The 16,658-nt window shown below is 53.1% G+C and overlaps 2 protein-coding genes and 1 pseudogene across 2 annotated transcripts; all 3 read right to left on the bottom strand.

Moving 5' to 3' along the window:
- Nucleotides 1-5,529: 5,529 nt before the first annotated feature.
- On the bottom strand, nucleotides 5,530-5,901 carry LOC133266270 (feather keratin 1-like). The gene has a single exon (XM_061447500.1). The coding sequence runs from the start codon at nucleotides 5,842-5,844 to the stop codon at nucleotides 5,530-5,532; it is 315 nt and encodes a 104-aa protein (XP_061303484.1). The 5' UTR covers nucleotides 5,845-5,901.
- Nucleotides 5,902-8,422: 2,521 nt separating this feature from the next.
- LOC133266339 (feather keratin 1-like) lies at nucleotides 8,423-9,181 on the bottom strand (annotated as a pseudogene).
- A 4,627-nt stretch (nucleotides 9,182-13,808) lies between these two features.
- LOC133266269 (feather keratin 1-like) lies at nucleotides 13,809-14,123 on the bottom strand. Its single transcript, XM_061447499.1, has one exon. It carries the CDS (start codon nucleotides 14,121-14,123, stop codon nucleotides 13,809-13,811), a length of 315 nt encoding a protein of 104 aa, XP_061303483.1.
- Between the last annotated feature and the right edge of the window lie 2,535 nt (nucleotides 14,124-16,658).

Genomic DNA, 16,658 nt, shown 5'->3' with positions numbered 1-16,658 from the left:
AGGTGAGACTGACTGCTCTGTACTTTCCCAGGTCATCCGTTTTCCCCTTCTTGAAAATGGGGGTTATATTTCCCTTTTTCCAGTCATTGGGAACTTCACCTTATTGCCATGATTTTTCATATATGATGGCCAGCGGCTTACCAACTTCATTCCCCAGCTCCTTCAGGACCCACGGATGGATCTCATCAGGATCCATGGACTTGTGCACATTTATATTTTAAGATGGTTTTGAACCAGTTCCTCTCCTGCCGTGGGCCCAAGGTCTTCATTCTCAGTCCCTGCCTCTGCCTTCCAAGACTTGGGTGGTTTTGGTCAGAGCCTTTGCCAGTGAAGACCGAGGCAAAGAAGTCATTCAGAACTTCAGCCTTCTCCAAATCCTGTGTAGCCAGTTCTCCTGAGAGCTTCCTGAGGGGGCCGATGTTGTCCCTAGTCTGTTTTTTGTTTGCTACGTACATGTAGAATCTCTTCCTGTTATCCTCAACATCCCTATCCAAGTTTAATTCTATGTTTAATTCTAAGTTTATTTAGTTCCATGTTTAATTCTAAGTTTATTCACTATGACCCTTTCAGCCCTGCTCTTGAGGAGTTCTTTATCCAATGTATGGTGTACCTGCTCATGTCACATTTGAACAACTTGTCCAGGAGGATGTTGTGAAGGACAAGAGTTCAACCAGGGCAGATGCCAAGTCTTGTTTGTGGGGAGAAGTGACCCCGTGTAGCATGAATATCTGTGAGACCAATGGGTTAGAAACAGTCTTAGGAGAGACTGACGTTGTGGTCTGTTGTAGAGCAAAGGGACCATGAGACGGCAATGTACCCTTGCAAGAAAAGGGCCCACGAGTCTCCAGGGCTGCATTCAGGGGTTTTGCAGTGCGTAAGGGGAGGGCAGCATCCCCTACTCATCAGAAATGGTGAGGAGAATCCCATGTGGGATTCATTTCTTGGCTCCCCAGTGAGGAAGGACTTGGACTTTCTGGAGCAGGAGCAGTGCAGGGTCACCAAGAGACTGGAGGGTCTGGATCATAAGAGGCTGAGAAGTGAACCACCCCAGAGAGAAGGATGTGCAGGGTGCCCATCATCAATGGGAATAAAGCCGCTGATAGCAGGGAAAGAAGTGGTGGGAACCCAGCTCTTGTCACTGGTGTGCACATGCAGAAGAAGAGGCTGTGGGTATAAGGGGAAAGAGATGGGATTTCATGGGCAAACCAGGCAAGCCGTTTGCCTGTGTGGAAGGGCAAAGAGTGGAAGAGGTGGTGGAGTGTCTGTGCTGTGAGCTACTGAAAACCCAACTGGCCATGGTCTCACACCTGCAGCTCTAGTTGTCCTGTTCATGAAAAGGGATTAAGTCAGCTCCTCTGGAAAGGTTCCTGCTGTTGAAAGTGATTCTGAGGAGACTCGGGCTGGGATGCTGGAAACTTTATTGAGACAAAAGAATGAAAATGTAAGAGCAGCAAAAGCACCAAGTGGAAGTGAGACAGTCAGAGGTAAAAGGAGTGCGACCATGAGCTTCTGCTTGCAGTTCTTCCTGCTGCTGAGGACGCTGCCCACGGCAGCGGATGAGGAGGATCCGACGGCGGTGCTCTGGGGGAAGGAGCTGAGGATGGGTCCTGGCAGGGTGACCAGCACGGTGGAAGGCTGGATGACGACGCGGGAGTCCTCGCACTGCCTGACACAGGGCTCGTTGCAGCTGTTGGCCAGCGGGGTGGGTCCGCAGGGGCGGCAGAGGTCGTAGCAGGCCATGTCTGTGGTGTGGAGGGGCCCTGGCAGGGGAGAGGAGAGAATGGAAGAGAGGGTGTGGGGAGGGCAGAGGGCGTGGGGGTGGGAGGGGCGGTGGTGCAGGAGGGCGAGGCAGTGGGGAGGCTGGTGTGGGGCTGTGGTGCTGGGGAGGCGTGAGGGGTGCTGAGGCTGGGGCAGAGCGTGCTGGAAGAGCCGGGGCAGGGGGCAGGAGCAGAGGGCAAGGGGCTTGAGGCTCACCTTGTTGAGCGCGCAGGAGAAGTCGTCAGCAGAAGCGAGTGAGGGACAGAGGCTCTGGTCCGGCTTTTATGCTGGTCCTGCAGTGCCCGAGGGGGCTGAGACAGCCTTTGTGCATGACAGCATGTTTGTGCAAGCAGCTGGTGCATGTCAGATCCTCGCAGGTAATTACCTGTGGTTGTGTTTTCCTTCCAAGAATTCTGGAAGTTCATGTCCTCCTGTTGAGGACGTGTCCTTCTGGCCCTGGCGGCAGCTTTCAAGTATTGGAGACCAAAGGCTTGGTGTTGATGGTGCATGTCAGGGCATTTGGCAGAACATGCAGCAAAAGCATTGGATCGCTGGGGGTGTCATCATTGATTTCACCCTGTGGCACTCGTGTCTGTGGTTTGTGGGTTTCTTGCAGTGCTTCCTGATGCCTGAAATAGAGCTCATCCCTTTGTATCAGTGAGAAAATCAGGAGAGTGGATGGCACACTAATGGCTGGTCAGCCTGATCTGTGCCCAGTGTTAGGCTCCATTTATGTTTCTCAGATTTACAGGTCAAACTCTTCTGTTAGTTCAAGTTTATGTCCTAAGGTGATAATGACATACAAAGAAGAAATAAGAAACCGGGGCACTACCCATTTTTGCCCAGTGCAGGTTAAGTTTTAAATTCACTTCTTCAGCATCCATGTCATGACTTACATCTGAGTCTTCACAAAGTGTACTTATGAGCAAAAATATGTAATTACCTGCCAATGGTAAGAGCACTTGGTGCCCAGCCAAGTTGAACCCACCACAGAGCCCCATCTTCACAGAACAGGGTGACAGGCTTGTTCCTGCACCTCATCCCCATTGCCTTGTACAGGGCCTCATTGCGCCACTGTGGTGAGGATTGTGACTGCATAGTGGGGGCTTTCTATGTGACTCAGAGCAGAGGGATGGTGGCTTGCGTCCCCTGCAGAGGTGGTCCAAGCACACAGCAGCAGGGAAGATGGTTGTTCCCTAGACATCCTGCACTGTTGGACTGTGTAGTGAAGAGCGGCTGGTGTCCAAAATAGGCCCAAAGGCATCATTTGCGGACCCCATAGTGAGATGAGACCATGGCCTGGGGACTGTGATGTGAATGGAATGGGGACCATGAACCCAGGATGTCAGTGCAACAGGGACCCACACTGGAGTCAGAGGAGGATCCCAGAGCAATGAGGTTGGTGAGCTGGGCCCACTGTATGGGGTTATCCACAATCCTTGCAGCAAGGGGGTAAGGGGCCATGAATCCCTGTGTGGGTGGCCTTGGGACCCCTGCCAGATGTGCCCATGAGCCTGGGGCAACATCTTCAGAGGCACGTTCAGGGGAACGTTGTCATGTTCAAGATTGTTTGATCCATTTGGTGCCTCAAACTACTGTGTCACATTGTGGAAGCAACCCAGAAGCCTGTCTTTGATGCTAGTGGTGGCATACTTCCCAGAAGACATGGCCTTTTTGCACTTACATGGATGACCTTCTGATCCCTGACTTAGTGCTGTGGGAAGTTGGACGAGCCTTGGTAGAAGAAAGGGATGGGAGGCATGACAGACTGGGATGGAGGAGAACTTTATTGAGGCAAGAGGAATTGTGAAGAGGGGACCCCATATCCTCACAGCATTGTTTCACTGGTCTGGGCATTGGAGCTTTGCTGGCCGTGATGGGCCTGCCCCTTCCATCGCATCCGGTCCCTCTCTGCCTTGCTGCCAGGTTTTGGCCTGTCCTTTCCCTTTGGATGTGCTCTGTTGTTGTCTTGGTGGCCTTTGGACTTGGAAGGTGTTCACTGGGTGAGTGCTTTTATGTGGAATTTTTTTGTTAGCCGTTATTCTGCTGTGGTGCCTTCCGTGAGAAGGTGCCTGAAGCTTTCTCCAAGTCCGATGGAGCCTGTGGGAAGGATTCACATAAGCTCATGGACAGCTGTTTTGTGTGGCAGGGGCCCCAGAATGGAGCAGGTGAAGAGTGTGAAGAGGGTGGAGGGACAGAGACAATGTGGGGTGAAGTGACCACAGTTCCCCTTCCCATCCCTCTGTGCTGTTTTGGGCAAGGGAGTAAGTAATTTAGGAGGGAAGATGAACATTGAAGAAGGGAGAGGTTGGGGGGAGGTGTTTTAAGATTTGTTTTAATTTCTCATAGTTCTACTCTGACTTTTGATTTTGGTAAATGAATTTCCCTGAGTCAAGTCTGTTCTGCTGCCACTGGAAAGCAGTGAGTGATGTCCATGTTCTTACCTCAATTTGGGAGACTTTCATCTTCTCTCCCCTGTCCTCTTGAGGAAGAGGAGTGATAGAGCAGCTCAATGAGTGCTTGTTGCCAGGCCAAGCTCCATTCACGGAGCCCCATCTTTGCAGCAGAGCTGGCTCACAGGCTTGGTTCTGTACTTGTCCTCAGTGCCCCATGGAGGGCGTTGCTGAACGAAGTTGAGGAGGATTGTGTCCTAACAGCGGGGGCTTTCTGTGTGACCTCAGAGCAGAGGAGTGATGGCATGGGGTTCCCTGCAGAGGTGGTCCAGAGACTCTGCAGCAGGGAGGATGGTGATCAGGAGATCCTCTGCATGGGGACTGCTGGGCATCTTGGTGAAGAGTTGCTGATGGCTTCGGGAAACTCCAACTCATCATTTGTGGACTCCACAGCAAGGTGAGATTAGGGCCTGGGAATTCTGGCATGTGTGGAATGGGGACCAAGCAGCCAGAAGGACAGAGAAAGAAGGACACACACCTGGGTCAGAGGAGGATCTCGGAGCAGGAAGGGTGGTGACCTGGGCACACTGCATGGGATACCCAAGGACCTTGCAGCAAGGGGGACGGGACCATGATTCTCTCAGTGGGTGACCCTGGGACTACACCCAAATGGTCTCATGAGTCTGTGGTGGTTCCATCAGAGGCATGCTCATGGCAGTGTTGTCATGTTCAAGACTGTCTTTGAGCCAGAACTTGCTCAAACCTCTATCACGTTGTGAAAGCACCCCAGGTGCCAGCCGTTGTTGGTTGTGGTGGTATATTTCCCAGGAGAATTTTGGTGGCCTTTTTCACTCACACTGACGGCCTGTTGAGCCCTGGCTTTGTGCTGCGTGAAGTTGGAAGAGTCATGGTAGAAGAATGGGGAAGAGGTGTCAGAGGTTGGGATGCAGAACTTTATTGAGACAAAAGCATGAAAATACACAGGCATAAGGAGGAAGAGAGCTGAGGTGCAAGTATGGTGACCATGCACTGAGGTCTTCTGTATGCAGTGGATTTTGTCAGTGCAGTGAGGTCTTTCAGTCTTGACTGGGGAGAAACCCACTGGAGGTCCCCCGCTGGTAAGATGCTGGTGGGGCACACAGTACTGCACACAGCAGATGGGGTGGTGCGGAGAAGGAATTTGGAGAAGAGGGAGACATCCATGGGCCATGTTACCAGGAAGCCTGGTCGGGCCCCTTCAATGCTTGCTTTGTGCCACAAGAGAAGGAACTGCGGAAGGTGAACTGGTGTGCCAGCATTACCCCAGCTGTCTATCCTCAGTCCACGTCTTTCCTTCCAGAATGTATGTGAGTGTTTTCATGTGTGTTGTCAATGGCCCTTAGCAGATGTTGCAGCCTCTTCCACCACTGTAGCAGCCCAGGCCTCCGAAGCCGTAGCCAAGGCCGTAGCCGAAGCCCCCAGAGGAGACGGGCACTCCCTGGGTGCTGAGGACGTTGCCCACGGCAGCGGATGAGGAGGATCCGACGGCGGTGCTCTGGGGGAAGGAGCTGAGGATGGGTCCTGGCAGGGTGACCAGCACGGCGGGAGGCTGGATGACGACGCGGGAGTCCTCGCACTGCCTGACACAGGGCTCGTTGCAGCTGTTGGCCAGCGGGGTGGGTCCGCAGGGGCGGCAGAGGTCGTAGCAGGCCATGTCTGTGGTGTGGAGGGGCCCTGGCAGGGGAGAGGAGAGGAGAGGAGAGAGGGTGTGGGGAGAGCAGAGGGCGTGGGAGTGCGAGGGGCGGTGGTGCAGGAGGCGAGGCAGTGGGGAGGCTGGTGTGGGGCTGTGGTGCTGGGGAGGCGTGAGGGGTGCTGAGGCTGGGGCAGAGCGTGCTGGAAGAGCCGGGGCAGGGGGGCAGGAGCAGAGGGCAAGGGGCTTGAGGCTCACCTTGTTGAGTGCACAGGAGAAGGCGTCAGCAGAGGCGAGTGAGGGACAGAGGCTCTGGGCCGGCTTTTATGCTGGTCCCCGAGGGGCGGGACAGCCTTTGCGCATGGCAGCATTTGTCAGCAAGCAGCTGGTGCGTGCCACAGCCTGGCAAGTCATGAGCTGGGGCGTGTTCTCCTTCCCACAACGCTCCCTTGGCATGTCCTCCTGGTGAGGACGTGTCCATCCGTCCCTGACGGCATCCTTGAAGTGCAACTAATAAGGGCTGAATACTTGGTTTTGATGGTGCATTTCAGGACAGCTGGCAGTTCATGCGACCAAAACACTGAAGAGATGGGTTTCTGTGAGTGAGGTCATCTCTTAGCACTTTTGTGGTGTGGTTTGTGGGTGCCTTGTGAAGAGGGGACCCCATGTCCTCACAACCCTGTCATCCTTTTCTGGGCTTTGGAGCTGTGCTGGCTGCGAGGAGCTTCCCTTTCTTTTGCGTTCAGTCTCTCCTCACCTTGTTGGCGGGCCACCAAGCCTGCCTTTGGGCCTTTCCCATTGGGTGAGTTCTGTGGGTGTCCTGGTGCCCTTCTGCCTGTGAGGTTGTCACTGTCTGTAGTGGGTTTAGGTGGAAATGTTTTGGTAGCCATTGGGCTGCTGTGTTGGTTCTGTGTGAAGATGCCAGAAGCTTTTTCCAAATCCAATAGAGACTGTGGGAAAGACACAGATAAGTTCGTGGAGGGCTGTTTCCTGTGGAAGAGGCCCCATGATGGAGAAGGGCAAGGGTGTGAGGGGGAATAAGAGCAGAGACAGTGTGGAGTGAACTGACGACAATTCCCATTCCCATCTCTCTGTGCTATTTTGGACAAGGGAGTAAGTAATATGGAAGGGAAGATGAACCCTGAAGAAGGGAGAGGTTGGGGGAAGGTGTTTTAATAATTGTTTTTATTTCTCTTAATTCTACTTTGACTTTTGATAAATTGATTTCACTGAGTCAAGTCTGTTTTGTTTCTACTGGGACGTGGTGAGTGATCTCCATATCCTTGTGTCTACTTGGGATACTCTCCCCCTACCCGGTTCAGGAAGAGGAGTGATAGAGCCGCTCACTGAGCACTTGTTGCCCAGCCAAGGTCAAACCACCTCAGAGCCCCATCTTCACAGGAGAACTGGGTTACAGGCTTGTTCCTCCACCTTGTTCTGAGTGCCCCATGCAGGGCTCCATTGAGCCTATGTAAGGAGGATTGTGACTTCACCCTGGGGGCTTTCTGTGTGACCTGAGAGCAGAGGGATCTTGCCTTCGGGTCCCCTGCAGATTTGTTCCAGAAACAGAGCAGCAGGGAGGATGATCCGTCCAGAGACCCCCTGCACTGTTGGAGCCTGCAGTGACGCGGGCCTGGTGGCCACATAAGCACCTCACCAAGGCATCATTTGTGGACCCCATAGCAAGGTGAGACCATGGCCGGGGCACTCTGACATGGCTGGAATGGGGAAAAGGCAGCCAGAAAGTCAGTGTAACAGGAAAACACACCTGACTCAGAAGAGGATCCCAGAGCAGGAGAGTGGAGACCAGTGCACCCTGTATGGGATACTCATGGTCCTCGCAGCAGTCAGTGTCAGGGCCATGAGTTCCTTTGTGGTTGGCCCTGGGACCCTATCCAAATGTTCTCATGAAGCTGGGGTGACTCCATAAGAGTCGTGCACAGGGGAGCAGTGTCATGTTCAGTGCTTTCTTTGAGACAGTAATGGGCTTGTGTCATGTTCTGGAAGGATTCCATGGGTCGGTTTGCTTGTGGTGGCATATTTCATAGGAAAATCTTTGTGGCCCTTGCTCACTCACCCCAATGGCCTGTTGAACTCTGGCTTTGTGCTGCATGAAGCTGGAAGAGCCATGGTAAAAGGAGAAGAGGCGTCAAGGACTTGAATGCAGAAGAACTTTATTGTGACAAGAGTGAAAATGTAAAAGCATAAGGTGGTAGAGAGCGGGTCTAAGGTGCAAGTAGGACGACCATCCACTGAGGTTTCCTGTTTATAGAGTGGATTTTGACAGAGCACTGTGGTCTTGCTGGCATGAATTGGGAGGACCCCAATAAAGGTCCCATGAATCTTTCTTAGCTTGTGAGACGCTGTTTGTGGCTCACAGTACTGGACATAGCAGATGGTTGACGCACAGAAGGAAGTGAGAGGAGGAGGTCCATGGGGCATGTTACCAGGCAACACAGGCTGTGCTTAATTTCTTGGTACCTAGAGAGTAGAACCTGTGGACAGCAGATAGATGTGTCAGGAGCAGTGTGGATGTGCATCCTCAGTCCTTTGCGTTGCTTCCAGGGCGTTGTTGCTGTTGTCAGGGTGTTGTCAATGGCCCTTAGCAGATGTCACAGCCTCTTCCTCTACCGTAGCAGCCCAGGCCTCCGAAGCCGTAGCCAAGGCCGTAGCCGAAGCCCCCAGAGGAGACGGGCACTCCCTGGGCGCTGAGGACGTTGCCCACGGCAGCGGATGAGGAGGATCCGACGGCGGTGCTCTGGGGGAAGGAGCTGAGGATGGGTCCTGGCAGGGTGACCAGCACGGCGGGAGGCTGGATGACGACGCGGGAGTCCTCGCACTGCCTGACACAGGGCTCGTTGCAGCTGTTGGCCAGCGGGGTGGGTCCGCAGGGGCGGCAGAGGTCGTAGCAGGCCATGTCTGTGGTGTGGAGGGGCCCTGGCAGGGGACAGGAGAGGAGAGGAGAGAATGGAAGAGAGGGTGTGGGGAGAGCGGAGGACTTGGGGGTGCGAGGGGCAGTGGTGCAGGAGGGTGAGGCAGTGGGGAGGCTGGTGTCGGGCTGTGGTGCTGGGGAGGCGTGAGGGGTGCTGAGGCTGGGGCAGAGCGTGCTGGAAGAGCCGGGGCAGGGGGGCAGGAGCAGAGGGCAAGGGGCTTGAGGCTCACCTTGTTGAGCGCGCAGGAGAAGGCGTCAGCAGAGGCGAGTGAGGGACAGAGGCTCTGGGCCGGCTTTTATGCTGGTCCCCGAGAGGCGGGACAGCCTTTGCGCATGGCAGCATTTGTCAGCAAGCAGCTGGTGCGTGCCACAGCCTGGCAAGTCATGAGCTGTGTTTGTGTTTTCCTTCCCAGAACACTCCCTTTGCATGTCCTCCTGCTGAGGACGTGTCCATCTGGCCCTGGCGGCCGCTTTGAAGTGTAATAATTTAAGGCCAAATACTTCGTGTTTGTGCTGCTTTTTGGGACACTTGGCAGAAGTTGCAACCAAAGTGCTTGAGAGGTGGGGTGATGTGAGTGAGGTCATCCTGTGGCACTCATTAGGTGTGGTTTGCAAGTGCGTTGTGAAGTGGGGGCCCCATGTCATCACAGCCCTGTCAGGCTGGACTGGGCTTTAGAGCTGTGCTGGCTGTGAGGGGCTGCCCCTTCAATCGCATTCAGTCCCTCCCCATCTTGCTGCCAGCTTGATAAGCCTGTCTTCAGGCCTGTCCTTTCCTGTTGGGTGAGCTCTGTGGGTGTCCTGGGTCCCAGTTGTTCTTCTAAGGTTGCCAGCTGATGTACTGGGTTTATGGAGTTAACTTAAGTTTATTTAAGTTATTATGTATTTAACTTAAGTTTATTCAGAGGAAGGAGTGGCAGAAGCAACAAGTGTTGAAATGATCATAATGCTTTTTCTCCATCCCCCTTTGTCATTCTGGGAGAGGGAGTATGTATTTCAGGAGGGGAGCTTAACCTGCAGTAGGGGAGGGCTGGGAGAATCTGTTTAAAAAATTTCTTTTTTTTTTGTTTTTCTCATAATTCTACTCTGTCTTTTGATTTTGATAAATGAATTTCCCCAAGCAAAGTCTGTTCTGGTGGCACAGGAAAACAGTGAGTGATCTCCATGTGGTTACCTCAACTCGGGAGCCTTTTGTCGTATTCTTCTTCTACATAGTAGAGGAAATGATAGAGCAGCTCAGTGAGGACTTTTCACCCAGCCAAGGTTAACCCAGCACAGAGCCCCACGTTTGCAGCAGAGCTGGGTCACAGGCTTATAGAATAGAAAAGATCATAGAAGAGTTTGTGTTGGAAAGGACCTTAAGATCATCTAGTTCCACTCCCCCTGCCATGGGCAGGGACACCTCACACTAAACCATGTCACCCAAGGCTCTGTCCAACCCGGCCTTGAGCATTTCCAGGGATGGAGCATTCACAACTTCCTTGGGCAACCCATTCCAGTGCCTCACCATCCTAACAGTAAAAAATTTCCTTCTTATATCCAATCTAAACTTCCCCTGTCTAAGTTTTAACCCATTACCCTTGTCCTATCACTACAAACCCTAATGAAGAGTCCCTCCCCGACACCCTTATAGGCTACCTTCAGACACTTGAAGCTGCTCTGAGGTCCCTACACAGCCTTCTCTTCTCCAGGCTGAACAGCCCCAATGTTCCCAGCCTATCTTCAGACAGGAGGTGCTTCACTCCCTGATCATCCTCGTGGCCTCATCTGGGCTTATTCCAACAGTTCCATGTCCTTTTTATGTTGAGGACACCAGAACTGCACACAATGCTCCAGGTGAGGTCTCACAAGAGCAGTGTGGAGGGGAGGATCACCCCCTTCAACCTGCTGGTCACGCTCCTTTTGATGCAGCCCAGGATAGGGTTCCTTTCTGGGCTGCAAGCGCACACTGAAGCCGGCTCATGTTCATTTTCTCATCAACCAGCACCCCCAAGTCCTTCTCCGCAGGGCTGCTCTGAATCTCTTCTCTGCCCAACCTGTAGCTGTGCCTGGCATTGCTCTGACCCAGGTGTAGGACCTTGCACTTGGCTTGGTTAAACCTCATGAGGTTGGCATCAGCCCACCTCACAAGCGTGTCAAGGTCCTTCTGGATGGCATTCCTTCCCTCCAGGGTATCAACCTGTCGTGGTTTAAACCCAGTCAGGTAATTCGTTCGCTCACTTCCCCCCCCTTTCTTGCCCTCCCCCTGCTCTCGGAGGGATGGAGAGGAAAATTGAAAAGAATGCAATTACCACGGGTTGAGATAAGAACAGTTTAGTAACTAAGGTATAACACAAATCACTACTGCTACCACCAATGATAATAATGATAAAGGAAATAACACGGGAATACAACACCTCACCACCAGCCGACCGATAACTCGCCCCCCTCAACCCGACCAAGCTCCGACCGATACCTCCTCCAACCCTGCCGTCTCCCAGACCTTCCGGCTAACTCCCAGTTACATCCTGGCCATGACGTGCTGTGGTATGGAATACCTCTTTGGTCCGTTTGGGTCAGGTGTCCTGTCTCTGCTTCCTCCCGGCTTCCCCTCCTCCCTGGCAGAGCATGAGGCTCACAAAGTCCATGGCCAAACCAAAACATCGTTATCAGTTCTGTTCCCGAGCTGAAAGTCAAAACACTGCACTGCACCAGCTACCAAGAAGGAGAAAAATGACTGCTACTGCTGAACCCAGGACACAACCGAACCACACAGCTTGGTATCATCACGCGCACTCAATCCCACTGTCCATGTCAGCAACAAAGATGTTGAACAGGACCGGTCCCAGCACCGATACCTGAGGGACACCACTCGTTACTGGTCTTCAGGAGGACATTGAGCCATTGACCACAACTCTTTGTGTGCGGCCATCCAGCCAGTTCTTTATCCACTGAGTGGTCCATCCATCAAATTGATGTCACTCCAATTTAGAGACAAGGATGTCGTGTGTTACAGTGTTGAACGCTTCACACAAGTCCAGGTAGATGACATCAACTGCTCTACCCCTGTCCATCAGTTCTGTAGCCCCATCATAGAGGGCCACCAAATTGGTCAGGCAGGATTTCCCCTTAGTGAAGCCATGCTGGCTGTCACCAAGCACCTTGTTGATTTTCACGTGCCTTAGCATGCCATCCAGGAGAATCTGCTCCAAGATTTTGCCAGGCACAGAGGTGAGACTGACTGCTCTGTACTTCCCCAGGTCATCCGTTTTCCCCTTCTTGAAAATGGGGGTTATATTTCCCTTTTTCCAGTCATTGGGAACTTCACCTTATTGCCATGATTTTTCATATATGATGGCCAGCAGCTTACCAACTTCATTCCCCAGCTCCTTCAGGACCCGCGGGTGGATCTCATCAGGATCCATGGACTTGTGCACATTTATATTTTAAGATGGTTTTGAACCAGTTCCTCTCCTGCCGTGGGCCCAAGGTCTTCATTCTCAGTCCCTGCCTCTAACTTCCAAGACTTGGGTGGTTTTGGTCAGAGCCTTTGGCAGTGAAGACCGAGGCAAAGAAGTCATTCAGAACTTCAGCCTTCTCCAAATCCTGTGTAGCCAGTTCTCCTGAGAGCTTCCTGAGGGGGCCGATGTTGTCCCTAGTCTGTTTTTTGTTTGCTACGTACATGTAGAATCCCTTCCTGTTATCCTCAACATCCCTATCCAAGTTTAATTCTATGTTTAATTCTAAGTTTATTTAGTTCCATGTGTAATTCTAAGTTTATTCACTATGACCCTTTCAGCCCTGCTCTTCAGGAGTTCTTTATCCAATGTATGGTGTACCTGCTCATGTCACATTTGAACAACTTGTCCAGGAGGATGTTGTGAAGGACAAGAGTTCAACCAGGGCAGATGCCAAGTCTTGTATGTGGGGAGAAGTGACCCCGTGTAGCATGAATATCAGTGAGACCAGTGGGTTAGAAACAGTCTTAGGAGAGAATGACGTTGTGGTCTGTTGGAGAACAAAGGGACCATGAGATGGCAATGTACCCTTGCAAGAAAAGGGCCCACGAGTCTCCAGGGCTGCATTCAGGGGTTTTGCAGTGGGTAAGGGGAGGGCAGCATCCCCTACTCATCAGAAATGGTGAGGAGAATCCCATGTGGGATTCATTTCTTGGCTCCCCAGTGAGGAAGGACTTGGACTTTCTGGAGCAGGAGCAGTGCAGGGTCACCAAGAGCCTGGAGGGTCTGGATCATAAGAGGCTGAGAAGTGAACCACCCCAGAGAGAAGGATGTGCAGGGTGCCCATCATCAATGGGAATAAAGCCGCTGATGGCAGGGAAAGAAGTGGTGGGAACCCAGCTCTTGTCACTGGTGTGCACATGCAGAAGAAGAGGCTGTGGGTATAAGGGGAAAGAGATGGGATTTCATGGGCAAACCAGGCAAGCCCTTTTGCCTGTGTGGAAGGGCAAAGAGTGGAAGAGGTGGTGGAGTCTCTGTGCTGTGAGCTACTGAAAACCCAACTGGCCATGGTCTCACACCTGCAGCTCTAGTTGTCCTGCTCATGAAAAGGGATTAAGTCAGCTCCTCTGGAGAGGTTCCTGCTGTTGAAAGTGATTCTGAGGAAACTCAGGCTGGGATGCTGGAAACTTTATTGAGACAAAAGGATGAAAATGTAAGAGCAGCAAAAGCACCAAGTGGAAGTGAGACAGTCTGAGGTGCAAGGAGTGCAACCATGAGGAGAAGACTTCTGCTTGCAGTTCTTCCTGCCCTGCAGCGCAAGCAGCATAGCAGAGGTCCCCCATATTCTTTGACTTGTAAGAAGGGGTTTGCAGCAGAGAGTTGTGAACACAGGCAAAGAGAAGATGCAAAGAAGGAAGTAGTACAACAGGAGGAGGTGCAGGGGCAATATTTTCAGGCATCCTGGGCAGGCCCCATGCACTGTTTCTTCTCTTGGTGGCTCGAGATGAGGAGCTGTGGACGGGCAGGTCCCCATGTCAGGAACTGCCCAGAACTGCATCCTCAGACCTTGCCATGGCTTTGAGGGTTTCGGTGGCTGGCTTCAGGTGTGTTGTCAATGGCCCTTAGCAGATGTTGTATCCCCTTCCTCTGCCGTAGCAGCCCAGGCCTCCGAAGCCGTAGCCAAGACCGTAGCCGAAGCCCCCAGAGGAGACGGGCACTCCCTGGGCGCTGAGGACGTTGCCCACGGCAGCGGATGAGGAGGATCCGACGGCGGTGCTCTGGGGGAAGGAGCTGAGGATGGGTCCTGGCAGGGTGACCAGCACGGCGGGAGGCTGGATGACGACGCGGGAGTCCTCGCACTGCCTGACACAGGGCTCGTTGCAGCTGTTGGCCAGCGGGGTGGGTCCGCAGGGGCGGCAGAGGTCGTAGCAGGCCATGTCTGTGGTGTGGAGGGGCCCTGGCAGAGGGGAGGAGAGGAGAGAATGGAAGAGAGGGTGTGGGGAGAGCGGAGGGCATGGGAGTGCGAGGGGCGGTGGTGCAGGAGGCAGTGGGGAGGCTGGTGTGGGGCTGTGGGGCTGGGGAGGTGTGAGGGGTGCTGAGGCTGGGGCAGAGCGTGCTGGAAGAGCCGGGGCAGGGGGGCAGGAGCAGAGGGCAAGGGGCTTGAGGCTCACCTTGTTGAGCGCGCAGGAGAAGGCGTCAGCAGAGGCGAGTGAGGGACAGAGGCTCTGGGCCGGCTTTTATGCTGGTCCTGGAGTGCCCGAGGGGGCTGAGACAGTCTTTGTGCATGACAGCATGTTTGTGCAAGCAGCTGGTGCATGTCAGATCCTTGCAGGTTTTGTTGTGGTTGTGTTTTCCTTCCAAGAATTCTGCAATTTCATGTCCTCCTATTGAGGACGTGTCCTTCTGTCCCTGGCGGCAGCTTTCAAGTATTAGAGACCAAAGGCTTGGTGTTGATGGTGCATGTCAGGGCATTTGGCAGAACATGCAGCAAAAGCGTTGGAGAGGTGGGGGTGTCATCACTGATGTCATCCTGTGGCACTCGTGGCTGTGGTTTGTGGGTGCGTTGTGAAGATTGGGCCCCACGTCCTTGCAGCCCCGGGGCTGTGCTGGCTATGAGAGGCTGCCCTTTCCATTGCATTAGGTTCCTCCCTGACTTGCTGCAAGGTCAGTAGTCCTGTCTGTAGGCCTGTCCTTTCCTGTTGGGTGAGCTCTATGGGTGTCGTGGTGCCTTTTTATGCTTGTAACGTTGTACTTGTGATGGGTTCTTGCGTGAAAAGGGGCTGGTGTACAAAATAGGTTCAAAGGCATCATTTGTGGACTGCATAGCAGGGTGAGATCATAGCCTGGAGGCTCTGGTGTGTGGAATGATGACCCTGCATTCTGGATGTCAGTGCAACAAGGACCCACACTGGAGTCAGAGAAGGATCCCAGAGCAGTGAGGTTGGTGACCTGGGCCCACTGTATGGGGTTATCCACAATCCTTGCAGCAAGGGGTAAGGGGCCATGAAAACCTGTGTGGGTGGCTTTGGCACCCCGGCCAGGTGTGCCCATGAGGCTGGGGGCAACTTCATCAAGGGCACGTTCAGGGGAAAGCTGTCGTGTTCAAGATTGTTTGAGCCATTTTGTGCCTCAAACCACTGTATCACATTGTGGAAGCAACCCAGAAGCCTGTCTTTGATGCTAGTGTTGGCATACTTACCAGGAGAAGACTTACGGCCTTTTTCCATTTACATGGATGACCTTCTGATCCCTGACTTAGTGCTGCGGGAAGTTGGACGAGCCTTGGTAGAAGAAAGGGAGAGGAGGCATGACAGGCTGGGATGGAGGAGAACTTTATTGAGGCAAGAGGAATTGTGAAGAGGGGGCCCCATATCCTCACAGCATTCTTACACTGGTCTGGGCTTCGGAGCTGTGCTGGCCGTGAGGGTCCTGCCCCTCCCATTGCATCCGGTCCCTCTCTGCCTTCCTGCCAGGTCTCTAAGCCCATCTTTTGGCCTGTTCTTTGGATGTGCTCTGTTGTTGTCTTGGTGGCCTTTGGACTTGGAAGGTGTTCACTGGGTGAGTGCTTTTATGTGGAATTTTTTTGTTAGCCGTTATTCTGCTGTGGTGCCTTCCGTGAGAAGGTGCCTGAAGCTTTCTCCAAGTCCGATGGAGCCTGTGGGAAGGATTCACATAAGCTCATGGAGGGCTGTTTCGTGTGGCAGGGGCCCCAGAATGGAGCAGGTGAAGAGTGTGAGGAGGGTGGAGGGACAGAGACAATGTGGGGTGAAGTGACCACATTTCCCCTTCCCATCCCTCTGTGCTGTTTTGGGCAAGGGAGTAAGTAATTTAGGAGGGAAGATGAACATTGAAGAAGGGAGAGGTTGGGGGAAGGTGTTTTAAGATTCATTTTGATTTCTCATAGTTCTACTCTGACTTTTGATTTTGATAAATGAATTTCCCTATATTAAGTCTGTTCTGCTGCCACTGGAAAGCAGTGAGTGATGTCCATGTTCTTACCTCGATTCAGGAGACTTTCATCTTATTCTTCTCTCCCCTGTCCTCTTGAGGAAGAGGAGTGATAGAGCAGCTCAGTGATGACTTAGTGCTCAGCCAAGCACCACTCACAGACACCCATCTTTGCAGCAGAACTGGGTCAAAGGCTTGGTCCTGCACTTGTCCCCAGTGCCCCAGGCAGGCCCTTGCAGGACCAAGGTGAGGAGGATTGAGACCTCACAGTGGGGACTTTCTGTGTGACCTCAGAGCAGAGGGAAGTCGGGTTGGAACCACCTGCAGAGGTGGTCCAGAGACTCTGAAGCAGGGAGGATGGCTGTCAGGAGACTCCCTGAATGGGTCCCTGATGGGCTTCATTTGTGAAGAGGTGCTGAAGGCTCGGGGAAACTCCAAGACATCATTTGTGAACCACATAGGAAGGTGAGACCATGGTCTGGGAACTGTGGTGTGTGTGGAATGGGGACCAAGCAGCCAGGTGG

This window comes from Pezoporus flaviventris, unplaced genomic scaffold (assembly GCF_033815535.1).
Source record: "Pezoporus flaviventris isolate CSIRO_AGI_PZ_B2104156 unplaced genomic scaffold, CSIRO_AGI_Pfla_v1 ptg000007l, whole genome shotgun sequence".
Lineage (NCBI taxonomy): Eukaryota > Metazoa > Chordata > Aves > Psittaciformes > Psittacidae > Pezoporus > Pezoporus flaviventris.
Note: the sequence above shows the minus strand (reverse complement) of the source record. Positions and strands in the feature narration are given on the sequence as shown.